Genomic DNA, 16,443 nt, shown 5'->3' with positions numbered 1-16,443 from the left:
GCTTAAACACCACACTTAAAACCCAGGACACCATAAATAACACAAGACATCAAGGAAAGGGATAGACTGTACTTCAATCATCTATCATACATGTGATTACCAATTAGTCACACTATGCTTTCCCTCTGATTTAAAGAACGAAGTCAAAACTTCTTAGTGACTAAGTATCCTTTATTGGCAGCGCTGGATGCACGGGGGATCTTTCCGCCTAACGTGCATGTCTAAAGTAACTAACTATCTTATATTTATACCATAAAACAATGACTATTCAATTAATGCCTATACATAGTCATTACCTAAACCCGCCTAATCTCGCTTCGTATGTTAATTAGCTTATCAGTCTTTTGTGCTTGTGCAAATTCTTCCAAGAATTGTGGGCAGGGGTCCTCGGGATGTGAGCAGTGGTCTTTGGGAGGAAGGCCATAGGTCTTCCTCAAGGTGTACTTTTCACCTTTTGCCAGAACATGCTGAGTTGGGTGAGTTACCAGTTTCAATCAGCTCTTGCTATCTGTCTTTCCTCCTTGGGTGTGTTTTAGCTTAGGATGCCGACAGATAACAGGATGTCCACAGCCTCACAAGATGGTGGCAGACACAATACACAGGGGATGTCATGTATCTTATAATCATTACATTTTAACTACAAAATTCATTCTAACCTAGAGTGAGTTCATACAATATCACCTCCCCTTATCTTTATGTTTGCCAACAGAAAGAACCCTAGGCTGGGCTAAACAAACCTAGTAATCACTGACTTCACACAAACATACCAATTAAAAGAGGGGAGAAAGCTATGAAATAAAGACAAAAATAGCAATCAGGAAATCCAAGCCCACTTTTAATGAGACTAGTCTAAACAAGGTCAGAATTTGTCATTTCCTAAGCCACTCACTCATATCCAGAAAAAAAATGTTAAGACTTAAGGTTTGAACTTCATATAATTACAAAACATTTGATTATGATCCCTACACTTCAAGTGACTTAGATATGCAAGAAATTCTGCATAGATGCTGGATCAAAGTTTTGAACAGCCGGGAACTTGCTATTAGCTTCACATAGGCAATACTGTACAAAAACCCACCTGCAATCCTAGACATCAGATCTTTCTATTCAGCCCCACACTCTCCTGATGTTGATGCAGTCCTTTATCTTTAAGTCATTTATACAACATTATTTTTCTGGCCACCTGTCAGAAATAACTGACCAAGTGAAACAAAATATCTGCTAATTTTTAAGCTTTCAGGTGTTTGAGAGGTAGCTGGCCTTCCTGGACTCCCAAATTATATTTAGAGCAGCCAGAACAATAACAAAACCTACACACCACACATTTTACACACCACTGTAAATTTCAACATAATTTGTGTGAAACCCTAAGTGTAATAAACATGCACGTGTACTGATCAGGTATCCTATAAACTTGCAGAAGTTCTGGGCTTGACTCATTTGCTCAAATGCAGCCAGACTAGTTTATTACCCAAATTACCCAAAGCTCCCTTTCTAGTCAACAAGGAAAAACAGTCAGGTCTTGGATAAAATAAATTGCACTCTGAAGCACATAACTACTTTGGAAAAGAAAATTAATTCTTGACATCTACAATGACAACATGATAATTATTCTTTGTCTAACCATATTAATTTGAGGGTGGTTTTTTTTTTTTTTTGAAGTCACAGATGGTAGAGCTACCTTCTGATTTTGCCCATCAAATCTTTGGAAAAAAGCAGTCAAAGGAAGGCTTTCTCTTCCAGAACAGCAGCAGTGCTTGTCTTGCTTCTTTATCACATCACTTATTCTTTGGAGAAAGCTATGCATAAACCTTGAAAGCAGCAGGAAAGGAGAGAAGCGTATTCAAAGGAAGAATTCTTATTTCAACACAAACCCCCTACATTCTTGGGAAAGAACAAACCTCAGAGTGAGCATGAAAACTAGAGTAAGCTAGGGAGAAAGATGGAAAACAATTGACTTTCAGCTCATTGTAATGAAGGAGGGGAAAAAATGGGTTTTCGCACCCTAAAGGTGTAACCACCTATGCATATGATGTAGTTTGTTTCCACTTTAAAAGATACAGCTCTCTAGGAGGCACAATACTCATCACAGAAACAATTTATTCTTGCTTCTAGGGACAGCCAAGTGACTCATCTCTCCTGATGACACAAATTGCTCATAGCCAGCACACTCCCTTGGGCACTGACTGCCATTATGGAATAAGTCAATTTTCACAAGGAAAGAGTTTTCCACAAATGAACTTATTTGTCTTAAATAACAACCCTCGTTCAAAATCAAGCAGCTCAATTCTGTGACTTGTTTTACATCTTGCATATACTTTGTCAGATTTTTTCCCATTTCAGCATGACATTTGCTTAAGTAGCAACTGCTACAGTTGAGTCTGCAAAGTTTATTTCAAAAGCTTCTGAACATATATATTACTATGCATCCAAGTGTCTACCCTGAGTAAATCGAAGCTGGCTGTTTGGGTATTTACTTAGGAAAAAAACCTGGTTGGTTAGGTGTTCTACAGATGAACATTGCAAGCTTACAAAAAAATCCACAACACCACACCCACCCCTCACACATTGTCCCCAAACTCTGCAGGATGCAGCACCTCACTGTGTCAGTACTTCTTGGAGCAACAGGAACAGAAGTGAGATCACTGCCACAGCAAAGTCCTGATTCAATAAAGGTTCAAGAAGGTCACGGCCAACACGTGCGAGAGTCACATTTCAGTGGGAGCAAGCATCAGCTGTTCTCTCTGGTAAGGAAAGCTCTGCCACCAGTTGTAATTGTCAGCTACCTTCTCTATCAGCTAAAAACGTATCACCTCCTCACTTAGAGTCCAATAGATATAGAGCCAGAGTTATTTTTTGGTTCTTGAAGACCAAGGTTTCTGAAAAACATGTTCTGTCACCTTTTGGCCATGGGGAGAGTAGTTTCAGTGCAGGCTGCCACTCACCATAGGTCATCAGCATCTTTGCAATGGCTGCAGAAAGCCAGAGGGGTTAAGAAACCCTGCACAAGGTTCACAGACATTTTCTGAAGTTGATTTTTCTTTAAATATCATCCTGTCTCTGATGCATCTGAGCCACAACAGCATGCTGTCTCAAAGCAGCAAGAGCAATACAAAAAAGTAGCATAAAAAAGTAGCAGAGGCTGTGCAATAAAAATAGCTACAAACCAAAGTTTGATATCCCATTCAAATGTCACAATTCTTTCAGTTTGTGCAATAACTTCTTCTACACAATACCTTGTCCAAAACATGAAGTTTATGTTTATTTGCTGGACAAGTTGTACAAAGTGGAAGAGAAAGAAAGAGATCAAAGTAAAGAAAATAAATTGGATTTTCTCCTTTTTATCCCAGTATCCCCCCTATGTCTGTCCAAACTCAGTTGACGAGAACAGCCACAACAAGAAGTCAATTTATAAGGATTCAGAGGTAACAAAATTCTCTTTCAAAGACAGTAGCGCAGCTGTTGTCCTGTCAGCTTCCCTCCACTGCTGGGATTCTGAACACAGGCTCCGAGGTGCGACAGGAGGAGACAATTCATTCATTCTGTGACCCCAGCTGTCCCCTCTCATGTTTTATTCACACAAAGTCAGTGGTGGAATAACCCTTCACCTCTGTCAAGAAAACACTTCATATATGCCATTTTGCATGAAATTAAACAGAAGCCAATACTCTCTTGGTTACCTGATCAATTTCATTCAAAAAAGTAAATAACTACAATTTGTCTAAGTGTTAGAAGTCTACACTATGGATTAACTCCCCAAATGTACAAAAAAACAATTTACAAAAGTTATTACCTACCAAATCCTTCATAAGGGCCAAGTACTTCAGATTTTATAAAGAAACTTCACATGTTTACTTAAGGTAAAACAGCTTGTACTACCTACATAACATTCTCAAAGAAGAGCTTCAGGAAGGAGAAAACACCTACCCGTAAGTCGTTTCTTAAATACATCACCCGTGTAATTTTGTAAGGATCTATGCAAGGTCATCATTTTCAGGTAGTCAGGCTGCAAATTGAGCTCACTCAGTATCTACTTCCATCTAAAGAAAAAAAAAGTCTACCTTGAAATGCTTGTATGCATCGCCGCTTTAAAGATGAGTATAGCATATCTGGAATCACAGTTACTTAGTTACTGTGATAACACATTGCTTGATAAGAAAACTTTTCATGACTATCAACTTTTTATTTTTTTTTTATTCAGATTGTTGGGGTTTTTTTATAGAGGAAGAAAAAAATCAGCATGTTAAGTAAATATTTTGCTATCATCTAGCAAACTGAACTAGGCTTCCGTCATGAAGAGTTTTCATATCCTGTTATATAGTTATACTTCTCTGCACTGTGCCTTACCGCTTATTTGGTGATCAGCTTCCTATTTGTTTTTCCCTGAAAGGACAGGCTGTACCTTTTAAAAAAGCGCTTGGGTCATAGGAACAGACTTCTTTGTGTGTGTATACGTATAAAACCACATACACAGATCCAAATAACCAAGAAGCTTCAGTCATTCTTTTTAATAACCTCCTGTACCAGGAAAAGCTTGTGCTCTGTGATCACTCCTGACAGCCAAACTCACAACTAATGAGGCAGCAGAGACACTCAGTTGTTCGGTTCTATAGACCCTCAATATACATACTAACTGGTGACCTGCAAGCTTTACCACCAAGATGTAGATAGTTTTAACTTTGCTATGTATTCATGATTGCTACTAAAAGTCATTCACAACATGCATTTAGTTTTATAATGGATTGAACAGTCCATACCAGGTGTTGAGACCTTTGATAAATTCAGGTGGGAGACAAGGGAAAGTGCACCAGATACTACTGAAAAAAATAAATAAAACCAACCACCACACCTCCAATTCTGCAACAAAAGCAACTTTTTGATTGGCAAACCAGAATGTTCTGACCTGCTTTAAGTTAGATGACTTTTTTTTTTTTTGACAGAGAAATGAAGTGATATACCAGCAATTCTAGTATGTATACCCTGGTTAGGCTGTTTTGAGATAATCCTAGTGACAATTCCAGTCTGGAATTGTTCCCCATTGTCTCTGCAGTTGACTATTGCTCTAACACCTTTGAAAGGGAGGCTGATGCTGGCAGTTCAGCATCACACCAGCACAGATGTGCCTTGGTACTGTAGCAGGTACCTACTACGGACAACCTGACCAGTAAGAAGTAGAGGCCTTCTTCAGATAACTGGAAGAAGCCTTATGTGCGCAGGCCCTGATTCTCAGAAGATTCACTTCATCCACCATGGGATCTTCTGAAAGCACAGAAGTAATCCAGGGAATTTCTGTATTGATGAGTGTGCTTTGTGACACTGGTAATCAAGGAGCTGATGAGGGAAGTTGTCCTGCTGGACCTGATCCTTACAAACAAGGAAGAACAGGTCAAGATTGTGAAGTTCAAAGGCAGTCTTGCTTGCAGTTACCATGAGGAGGAGCTCAAGATTCTGAGAGAAAAGAAAGCAAAAAACAGGATCACACCCCTGAACTTCAGCCACACAGACTTTGTCACCTTCAGGCACTTGTTTGGATAAATCCCATGGAAGATGACCCTGGAAGGAAGAGGGGTCCAGGAGAGTTGATTAATTTTCAAGGATCACCTTCTTCTCCACGCTCAGGGTTCAGCTGCCTTGACCAACAGGCTATCATACAAAGGCAGCAGAAGGCCTGCATGGGTGAACAGGGAGCCTCTGACAAAACTCAGACATGAAAATGAGAGGAGAAACCACAGAGAGGCGATGAGGAAGAATACAGATGCTATCCAAGCGTGTAGTAATGGTATCAGGAAAGCCAAAGCCCATCTGCAGTTGGATCTGCAGAGGGACAGGGAGGGCAACAGGAAGGGCTGCTACAGGTATATCAGCAGCAAAAGGAATACTTTTGGTCCTGCTGCAGAGTGGAGAAAAGGGGGATGATGACAAAGGGTACAAAGAAAGCCAAAGTACCCAGCGCCTTCTTTGCCCTTGGTCTTTACTGGTAATGCCAGGCCTTTGGGAATCCCAAGCCCCTGAGACAGATGGGAAAGACTTGTGGAAAAGGATGAGGTTAGGGAACATTTAAACAAACTGGACATACAAAAAATAAAATCTGTGGGACCAAATGAGATATATCCGTGAGCGCTGAGGGAGCTGGCAGATGCCACTGTGAGGCCACTCTCAGTATCTGAAGACTCACAGAAATTAGGAGAGCCTTGTGAGAGGGGGAAGGAAGCAAAATATAGTTTCCATCTTCAAGAAGGGTGATCCAGGGAACTGCAAGCCAGTCAGCCTCATCTCAATCCCTGGAAAGGTAAAACAAATCACTCTGAAAAGAATTCCCAAACATATAAATGACAAGGAAATTATCTGGAATAGCCACCATAGATTTGTGAAGAGGAAATGTGGCAGCCTTCTATGAAGAGACTACTGTTTTGGTGGATGAGGACAGAACAGTGAGTGTCGATCTTAACGCTCTTGACATTGTTCCCCATATCATCTTGGACTGAGGGATTAAATATTGACTGGATAAGTGGACAGTGAGGTGGATCCAATACTGAACTGCTGTACTCTGGGTTGTGATCAGTGCAAAGTCCAGCTGTAGGCCCGTCACTAAAGGCATACAGCAGCACTCACTACTGGGTCCAATATTGTTTAACACCTTCATTAATGACTTGGATGACCAGACAGAGCACACACTCTGCAAGTCTAGATTTTACAAAATGGGGAGGAGTAGCTTATAGACCAGACAGTTGTGCTGCTGTCCAGAGGGACCTTTGCTGACTGGAAAAAAGTTGCCAACAGCATCATCCTGAAGTTCAGCAGAGGGAAATTCAAGGTCCTATCCCTGGGGAAGAATAACCCTATGGATTCCTACAGGCTGAGGGCCACACAGCTAGAAGCCATCTTTGCAGAAAAGGACCTGGGGGTCCTGGGGAACAAGTTGAACATGAGCCAGCAATGCACCCTTCTGGCAAAGAAAGTTGACGACACCCTGGGCTGCATTAAGAAAAGCTGTTGCCAACAAGTCAAGGGAGGTGATCCTTCCCTTCAACTCAGCACTGCTAAGACATCTGGAGTAGTGTCCTATTCTGGGCTTCCCAGTTCACAAAAGACATGAACATACTAGAGCAAGTCCAGTGAAGGTGGATCACTGCAAAAATTAAGGGATAAGAGGATCTGATCTAAAAGGGAAGCCTCAGAAAGCTGGAACTGTTTTCCCCAGGAGAAGACAATGCAGGGGGCGTGGAAAGAATGGAGGGTGGATCTCACCAAGGTGTATAAATACCTGAAGGTAGGAAGTAAAGATGATGGAGCCAGGCTCTTAGCAGTATCCAGTGAAGTAACAAGAGGCAGTGGACACAAGCCAAAGACACAAGAAGTTATATTTAAACATGAGAAAACATTTTTGCTCTTAGGGTTATCACACACTGGAACAGGCTGCCCAGGAAGGTTGTGGAGTCCATTCAAGGCCCAACTGGATGCAGTCCCAAGCACCTTCCTGTGGCTGACCCTGCTTTGAGCCAGGCAGTGAGGGTTGAACTACAGGATCTCCAGAGATGCCTTCATCAGCTTTCTATGATACTGTCAATATTTATCATTGCCTTGATAACAGTAGCTATACAGCAAGCAATGTAAAATTTTTTCTGCTGTGGAGATTTTGTGCCTTCATCACTGACTGTTCAACAGTATCACATTAGCTATTACCACCATTAGTTATAAAAGCCTGATTTTTCATTAAGGATCTAATAAATCCATACCCTCTATAAACAGTGGTAGTGCCTGCAATGCATGCTTACGGTAAGACTGCACACAGGACATCCACCTTTGCTCCCTCCAATTTTATTATTCACATTTGCACAAGAGCACACAGTACCAGCAGAAGTTACATGCATCTTCAGAAACTTTGTACAAGAGTTAACAGTAAGCCCAAGTCCTGCTATTTTCTGTTTTGCCATGCAATTCTCATAGAGCAAAACTTAAGAGGATTTACCCAGTTCTGCTTCTGGTTGGCTATCAGCATTTCCACTGCATCTCTCCTCTACTGTCCCAAGAGCCACACACAAGCTTTCAGTTACAGCATACAAATTCCACTGAAAGAGTAAAACAGCTCAAAGCACTGTTAACAATCTAGCTTTTGAATGCTTTGATTTCAAAGTGCCTTGAACTGTATTGTACATGCTCACTATTTTAGGAAGATGTGACAGAGAATTTTGATACCAACTGCACCTTCAAGAAGGATTTAGATAGAATATCAATGCTTAACTTTGACCAAGACCAGACCACAAGGCACATCATCCTTGTTTAAGTATGTTTGGGCCTCTAATGAACACAGGTGGTCAAACTATCAAAAAACGTTAGTGCAGCAAAAAGAATCTCCTTACAGGAAAAAAATGCATCGCTCAAGAACTACTGCAGGAAGTTTTCTCAAAGAGATTCCCATCAGCTAACCTGCTTGCCTTTGTCACAGGACAAGCAGAGTCCATGGCTTTGGGAGAACATCCTATGGGAACACCCTGATGATAGCAACCCTGAGTCATCTAGCTGACAATTCTAAAGTAGAGCTGACACACTGACCAAGATGTGCCTCCAAAATGCTTGCTGTATCCAACAAAATCATTAATTTATACCCCCAAGACATTTAAAGAACAGCAAAATCAGACATCAGAAAAAGTAGTGCAGCTTTTATAACGCATTTTGTCACCATCTCATTTCTCCATGCTATACACAGGATAGGAGAAAGAACAAGAAACCAGCATAGCCTGAAGCAGGTTATTTACAAGAACAACCTTTAAGCAAATGTGATCCATTGTATTACATCATTTAAATTCACTCACTAAGTCATGCTTTAATGTTTCCTAAAAGAAAAATTAAAAAGGCTTTAGGCTTGGGCACAGTACAGCCACCAGTAAGAAAGTCACCAGAACAATAGACTCTTCTTTCCTACAACATCCCTACAGTAGGATGCAAGCTTCACAGAAATAGAACAGGCTTACAGACTAAGACAGTCAAGGGCTGAAATCACACGACAGCAGCAGTGTAAGGGTGAAAAACAATCCCAGTTTTTCTTATTGTATTTTTCTGCAGCACTGTGTAATGAAGGCACATGGAGAAAAGTGGAGTGAAGGGGTAGGGTACTTCAACATTGGACAGTGATATTTCATTGTAATTTGTTAGTGGTCACTGCGTACGTGTTTTGTAATGCAAAAGTGCGGCATGTTTTTCAATCAGACATAAGTACATCCTGCCACTTCGCATACAGACATTGCGATTGCCTTGCTGAGGCAGTAGACACACAGAAAGGTAAAAGCAATTACTGATATCAAATTGCAAATTGTAATACAGCAGTAAACACATCAGAAAATGAGAGAACACAGGACAGGTTTCTATATAAGTAGTCATTACGAGCAATTTGTTTTCTGCCAGTTTTAAAACATAGAATTCTAAGATGAAGCCCTAATCTAGGTTTAAATTGATTTAGGAAATTAAGGCTATATTCACACACACACACACAAAGACATCCTCTGAAAAACCTAACCCACAAGCCAGAAATTTATTCTTCAGCAATATCCTCAAAGATCATGTGATGAGTCCAGTTACCTGCACTTAATTTCAGCCCCAAGCTTTTTGAAGATTAATTCAAATGCTCCCTTTCTAAGAAATGGAAAGGGAGAGAAAAAAAATTACATTTGGAAGTTGCATCCATTTTACAGAGCTCAAAACGAAGACTTCTTCCTCCTTTCTATCCTTATGAGGTGTTAAAACTATTCCTTTAACATGGCAGGAAGTGACAAAAACATACCCTTGCACTTAAAACCAAACATCACAAAGGTAAGATTGACATTTCAAGGAGTCTGAGATATACTAGGAAGCTTAACATATTCAGAGGTGGCTATTTAGACAAGTCTTTTTGCAGCCTCCCTTCAAACCTGAAGGGATTCAGACTCCTTGATGTTTTGAGATCAGGAGATACCTAATGGTCTTTCAAGCACATCTCAGTTTATACAAGCCAGCAGCACCTTGTAATAACATCTGGGACCAACAACAGCCAGTTTTACAGTCAAGCTCTGCCCCCAGCTCACCGTAATAGTGAAGGCTGATTTCTTCTCACCTGGTTTATATCTTCATATCACCTCCTACCTCTTCTATTTGACATTTAAACACTTTGAAGCAAGACTTGTGTTTTTCCTGTAAGTTTGGATTGTTTTGGGGTTTTTTGTCTTCTTTGATTCTCACAATAATACAAACAACAGATGAACTTGAAGGAAAGAGTTAGCTCTGTCATGCTCTAAGAGCCAGCCTAGCGGACAATCATCAATTAATTCAGTTTAACAGTGTTTGGGAATTGACTCATCAGACATAATCCACAAGCATTGTTATTATGACAGCTACTCCTTGAGGTCATTACAAAGATCATCTCTGCAGGAAATCCATAGGTCTCGTGAATTTTTGTGTTTTCTTGGAAAGAGCACAACTAAAATTCCTAACCTCTAGTTGAACAAGTCTATTCTTTTTTTTCACTTGACCTTGTAATAGGAGACCAAGTAATGGGCGCATTTTGCATCTTCAGGGCTAGAAGCATGGGGAGAAGAAGTACCAGAGACGTTTCCAAAAAGACAGAAGATTACATTATAATAATATCCTAACATTTGTGTGATCTGGAAATTAACAGATTTACCTCTTTTACAGGTTCTTCATCCGGGGCAGCATCTTCTGCCACAGGCTAGCAAACAGACAGAAGGAAAAAAAAAAAAAAAAAAGTCTTTTAAATATGTTATTGAGAGACACAATTCTAAGCCAAGTTCTAGCACAAAATACAGTCAGTTTACTTTTAGTCAGTTAAGTCACTCCAAGTTTATACTACTGTAGCAGGCATATTTGATTCTTCACACTTGGGTAAATTAACCTTTGAATCCATGAGGACCTGCTTTCTCCAAGATATATAAAATTCTAAGAGGTATAAGAGAAAGCAAGAGAACACTAGCACTATTGAAATTGCTGATGCATAGCCAAAAAACACATTTGTCAGAAATCGCACAGGAATGAATGAAGAACTGAACAGAATTATTAATGAGTAAGCTTAACGAGAGAACTCAAACAGTATCTCTTGCTAAGAAGAGAGAATATGTGCATACATAGGACCAAATATTTTAAACACGCAACTCCCATTTAAATGTTGTCATTTAATGAGTGCTCAGCTGAAATCTATCAAGGGAGGAACCCTATGGAAAACAAGTAGTAAAATCATTTAGAGCTTGATCACGCAGCCTTTCCTCAGGAAAATATTCCCAAGGCTGTAACACACCACCCATTCCATCCAGCTTGAGAGGGATCAATAACTTGGCCAACCCACAAAGAAATTCTAGACCCAGCAAATATCCCAATTTTCTTGCTTACTTGTCAGACACAGTTAATGACCTCCTGAGTCAATAGGCAAAAGCAGCAGGATTTTGCTCCAATCTTCCTTTATAAAAATATAATACAAAACATGCCCTCAATGCACTCTTCCTTATCAAGCGATTGATTTACTATAAATGCTGTCTTTAATATCTGCAAGTCATTCACCTGAGTCATGCACAGGCACTCATAAATTCCTCTATTTTAAAAGGTTTTTTGGCATTAGGGAAGGGGAGCCAAAAGAGGTCCATATGCACAGAAAAATAAAATAGTCTCCCTCCTTGTCTACTAACTGTGAAAAGCTTCCGTGAAAAAGAACAACTTGCAGACAATCATGAAAACATTTTATCCCACACAGATTCAGAGCCTGTGACAACTCCCTCGAGTCAGTCCAATCATTAGTGTTTAGGCTGCTTTCTGCTCATTACAGAGTAAATGCCATTACTGTTTGAAAAGACAACTGGTCTTCATAGACAATAGCCCACAAGAGACAAAACTAATTTCTATACACCTTAACTAGATTTGAGCAAACAGTATTTTAGTTTTATCTACAGCATGAATTAAAAGGGTTATAAGCTATAACATCTTTGATGTGCTTAGAGATAGCAATAAATAGAGCAAATGGATGGTGCTTTATCTGTTGGTCTCATTTGAAAAGTTTATGCCTGTAATTCCTTAACAACCTAAGCTGTTGTGAGTGAAACCTCAGCAAAAGCAACAGAACAGCGTAGCTCACAGCTATGGCATTCTTTACAGCAAGAAATACACAAGCAACCCCACCAAAACCCACCCAAGTAGCATTGCAATGGGGCAGTTACACTCTGTAAGGAAAGCCACGCAGTTCCTTCTGGAAGAAAGGTCTGAAGATCCTCTACCAACAAAACAGGCAACAATAGAAAGCTACTGTCCCAAGCAACGGACATTGGGCCTTAGTGCAGGATCTTACCCTATGATCTAGGGAAGTTTTTCCCCAGAAGTTGGCAGCAGAAAAGACAATCTGGTCGTTAACTGAAGTGTTTTCTGTCTGGGGCAGAAAAAAAAATACCAGACACATACACAAACTGCTTTTAGGAGGAAGATCAGGAGGAAGGAAGAGAACACGCATGTACATGCTTGTTTGAGTACTGTGGTCAGCGGAAAGGCAGACTTGGAGGGGAGGAGAAAAAGCGTAATTTTTGTGATATTTGGCAGAAAACTTTGCCATAACTATAGTTCTACAAGTCTTCTCATTAGGAAAGTAACTTCACAAGGTGGCAGCTGTCATCTAAAACCAAAGATGGGAGCAACACGCCGTTTCCCAGATACAACCTGTTTGCTAGCACTCTGATGCCTTGCATCACATGAAGTGGAGCAAGCAGCAGCACTCGGAAGTGAATTACATGATTTAAACCGCTGCAAGCCCCTCATACTTGTTCTTAACCTAGGGACTCCAGAATAAGCCACACTGGTATAATACATTCCAGTATCATTTCTGTTGTATGGTTTAAACATGTAAGCTAACATTCTGCATGAAACCCTTTCCACAGTTCAGCGCCTCCTCTTTAGAGAGAAGTATTTTGTGTTCCCTGTAACCTGGCTGGATAGGCTGCACTCCCCCCACCCCTCTTCTCAACCCACTGTTACAGCACCCATATCAAAGAGCACCCCGGGGGACGGGGTGTTATGAAATAAACACAAAACCTTTCCACCTCACAAGTTTCACTCGTCTGTTTCTATTACCTGGTACAAACACATATCCTGTGCTGGAAACAGTTGACCTGAAATACTTTGGTTTTATTACACTACTGGAGAGCCACAGATACTTAGGAATCTGCTCAGCCGCACAAAAGGGGAACACTTTCCTTGACACAAGGCAATCTTAAATTGCAGGCAATGAAAACTCTACAAGGCAAATCGTGAGCACGTAACACAGCAGCCGGTTAGTTAACACAGTGTTGCGTTTCCAGCATGATCCTGAAAGCACAGTCCTGTGCCTAACGGGCGGGCGAGGATCTGACCGATTTCGCGCTGGTACTGAAAGCGCCCCAGGGAAGCTCAGGACTCACAGCGGGAGCGAGCACCGCGGACCTGCCCCGGCCCCAGCCCAGCCACCGCACCGTGTCTGGATGCGAGCCCAAGCCCCACGCAGCCTGCTCGGCGGTTTCCATCCGTTTCAGGCGCTCCCTCCCTCCCAGCCGCCCCAAATCCCGGGAGCGGGGCTCGGACGCCGAGCCCGGAGCGCGGCTCCGAGCGGAGCTCGGGGCGGGAGCGGGCGGGAGGCAGCCGCACCCGCCGGGCTCCGCTGCGGGGCAGCCCCGTTCCCCGCCAGACCGCTCCGCTGCGGGGCAACAGGTTTCCGAGCCCGGGCTCTGCCCTGGCCCGCAGCAGCGAGCGGCGGTCCCGGGGGGGCAGCGCGCCCCGTCCCCGAGGCGGTGCCCCGGCGGGAAGCGGCGCTGGCAGCACCGCAGCGGCCGCCCGCACCCGCCGCTCACCTCCGTCTCCATGGGCTCCACCTCTATCCCTTTCCATAGCTCCAGTAAGTGTGCGATCGGCATGCTGGGCGATGCCTGCCAGAAGCCGGGATCGAGCAGAAGGAAAGCGCGGCGGCTGCCAAGGAGGCGGAAGGAAGGTGTCGGTCGGCGCCGGGACACCCGGCGGGGCTCGGCCAGGGACCCTCCGCCCGCTCGGCAATATGGCTCCGCGCCCCGGGGACCCCGCAGGCGGCGCCGCTCCGCAGGCGCGGAGGCAGGGCAAGGCGACGGCAGCCGCTCCGCAGCCCGCGCAGAGCCCCGCCGCCCCGCCCGTCCCCCCGGGCCGCCGCCGCTTTTAAGCGAGGGGGGAAAGTTGAGGCCGAGGATGCGGCGGGTGCTGCCATGGCAACGGCAGCGCGGCCCCCCCCGCCGCCCCCAGCACCTGGCAGGGGAGGGGGCACAGCCGGGGGTGAAGGAGGAAACATGGGAGTTAACACTGGCAGGTTACCCCCCCACACACACAATTCCAAACGTTGATCCCATGGTAGGGAGAGCAGCTACAGAAGAATCTCTCAAGTTTACCGAGCCCTGTATTATTCCAGCCTTATAAAAAGGACTATCTTGCTTATCACTCGCTTTGTTATTTTATTTCTTCACTAGGAAACCTGTGTCTACTCAGTTGCCATTCCTTCCTCCTCTAGCTGTTGCAGCCTGTAACAACCTTACTATTACAAGCCTGACACACTGCACCAGATACCCAGCTGTTGATTTGGACTGTCCTCAAATTGAGGTTAAGACACACATACTACCTTGTTCCGGCAACTTTATTATCTTGTTCCGAAAGGCATTACTGCTAAATAAGTCACTGCTATTCAAAGAACAATTTCAGAACCAAGAGCCAATGTGCAAAGAGCATTTTTCTTCTGTTCCATGCTCAAAAAGCCACAGTTTATTCCCATAGTAGCAGTGCTGTACAAATTCAGAGCAAGGTTCAGTGAACAGCAAGAACTCCTCCGCCAGCCTACAAAAGACCATTTGGGGAGCGTTCCTCCTCCAGGCCCTTCTCAGCTCCCTCAAACTCTTTAACATGAATAATCTGCCCTGTAATTCTAAACACCAAGCAGGGTTAGGAGAGAATGTGTCAAATGTGCTGACCATTACAAAGGCAAAACAGGGGAAAAAACCAAATTGGACCCCAACCAGAGCTACAGACAGAGCCCTGCGCTCAGGTACAGATGCCAGAACTCGGTCTTTCACTTCTGCGGTAGAATACGAACACTTGATATCTGTGCCAACACAGAACTAACAACTCGTGACACCAATTATGCAGCTTCATCTGCTTTACAGATTGACCAATTAAATATCTAGATTACCAGCTTTACTCACTGCTCAGAGAGGTCTGGTGGGAGCGATGTCAATCACAAAACAGACACGTACCTGAAATCAGAAGCGATAGCATCTGGCTGCTCGTTTCCCTGGCTCTTGTGTTCTGCCCCTGCTTCTTCCCCAGCAACACACACGATGCAGGTGTACTTGCTACCTTTAGGATGACATACACACTCTCCCAAACAGCCTTGTAGTGCCAACAGCTGTGAGGCCAGAGCCGAGATCAAGCACAACAAATCTGTAACCCAAACCATGCTTGCTTCACAAAACCCAGAGACCTTCATCAATCCAAACAGACACATTCCCAGAGAAGACTGTGCATGATTGTATCATGGGTCATCTTGATTTTAAAAAGCTCTGCTTAGCTCCAATTGACAGGATTGCACTTTAGTCTCTGGGGCACACAGCTCTGATGCCACAGGCTGAGAGTAGGGAGCTAGGGAAGTGGGATATATCCAGGGAATCCTAGGGGAGGCAAATCAAGATGGTAAGTCTGGGATCACTGCATCTGCAGTCAAGTTAAAAACACGTGCATACAGATCTATTGTTTCTACATCCTTTTAAGAACTTCATTCTTGAGACACGCTGTTACATGCTTTCTTAAGTATTAATCTGTTACTAAACTGTGGTATCAGAAGAGCCCAGTATATTTCCAGATCTGTTCATCATCATCATGTTCAGTCTAAACATAAGGTAGAAAAAGAGAAAACCAAGTGATGAGATCTCATTGTTGCTTTAGCATATACACTTCTGTTATAAGCACAATGTATGTATCCTGCAGTAGACTCACTGCACTCTTTCAGCGCCAAGATATGAATTGGACTTAAGTGTTCAAGTTTATTAGACTAACCAAAGCATGCATTTCACATCCCATTCCTTATCCCTACCTAAAGAAAAGCAGAATTTTTCAACCTCGGCTAAAAGGAAATTCATACAGTTTCCAGTCATTTCTTCCCCTTTATTTTCCTGCATTTACTCAGAGTAATCCCATGGAACTCTGGACTGTTTTTGACTAGAGGTTTTGCAGTAACAGGGTCTCCATTAATAAGGACACTGATTTTCTTCTGTAATAATTTAAGTATTCTGCTAGAATCTTCATTTGCAAGGAAAAGCATCTTTAGGTGTCCACAAGCTTCAGATTCCCAAGTACTTGGCAAACTACATTCTCCCATATTAGAGATGGGCATATTTGATTTAATGAATCTTTTGTTTCAAATTCTTCTTAATCACATAG

The 16,443-nt window shown here is 42.8% G+C and overlaps 1 protein-coding gene across 1 annotated transcript in view; it reads right to left on the bottom strand.

Moving 5' to 3' along the window:
- The window catches only part of RPS6KA2 (ribosomal protein S6 kinase A2), a 321,408-nt gene extending 307,302 nt beyond the window's left edge, over positions 1–14,106 (bottom strand). The window contains exons 1-2 of the mRNA XM_055714505.1: positions 13,845–14,106; positions 10,655–10,699 (exon numbers count right to left, since the gene is read on the bottom strand). Coding sequence (XP_055570480.1) covers positions 10,655–10,699; positions 13,845–13,907 — 108 coding nt within the window. The 5' untranslated portion in view covers positions 13,908–14,106. The remainder of the gene's footprint in view (positions 1–10,654; positions 10,700–13,844) is intronic.
- Positions 14,107–16,443: the final 2,337 nt, after the last annotated feature.

The sequence above is a fragment of the Falco cherrug genome, chromosome 6 (genome assembly GCF_023634085.1).
Source record: "Falco cherrug isolate bFalChe1 chromosome 6, bFalChe1.pri, whole genome shotgun sequence".
NCBI lineage: Eukaryota > Metazoa > Chordata > Aves > Falconiformes > Falconidae > Falco > Falco cherrug.
The sequence above is the reverse complement of the archived record's forward strand: the minus strand, read 5'-3'. Positions and strand labels throughout refer to the sequence as shown.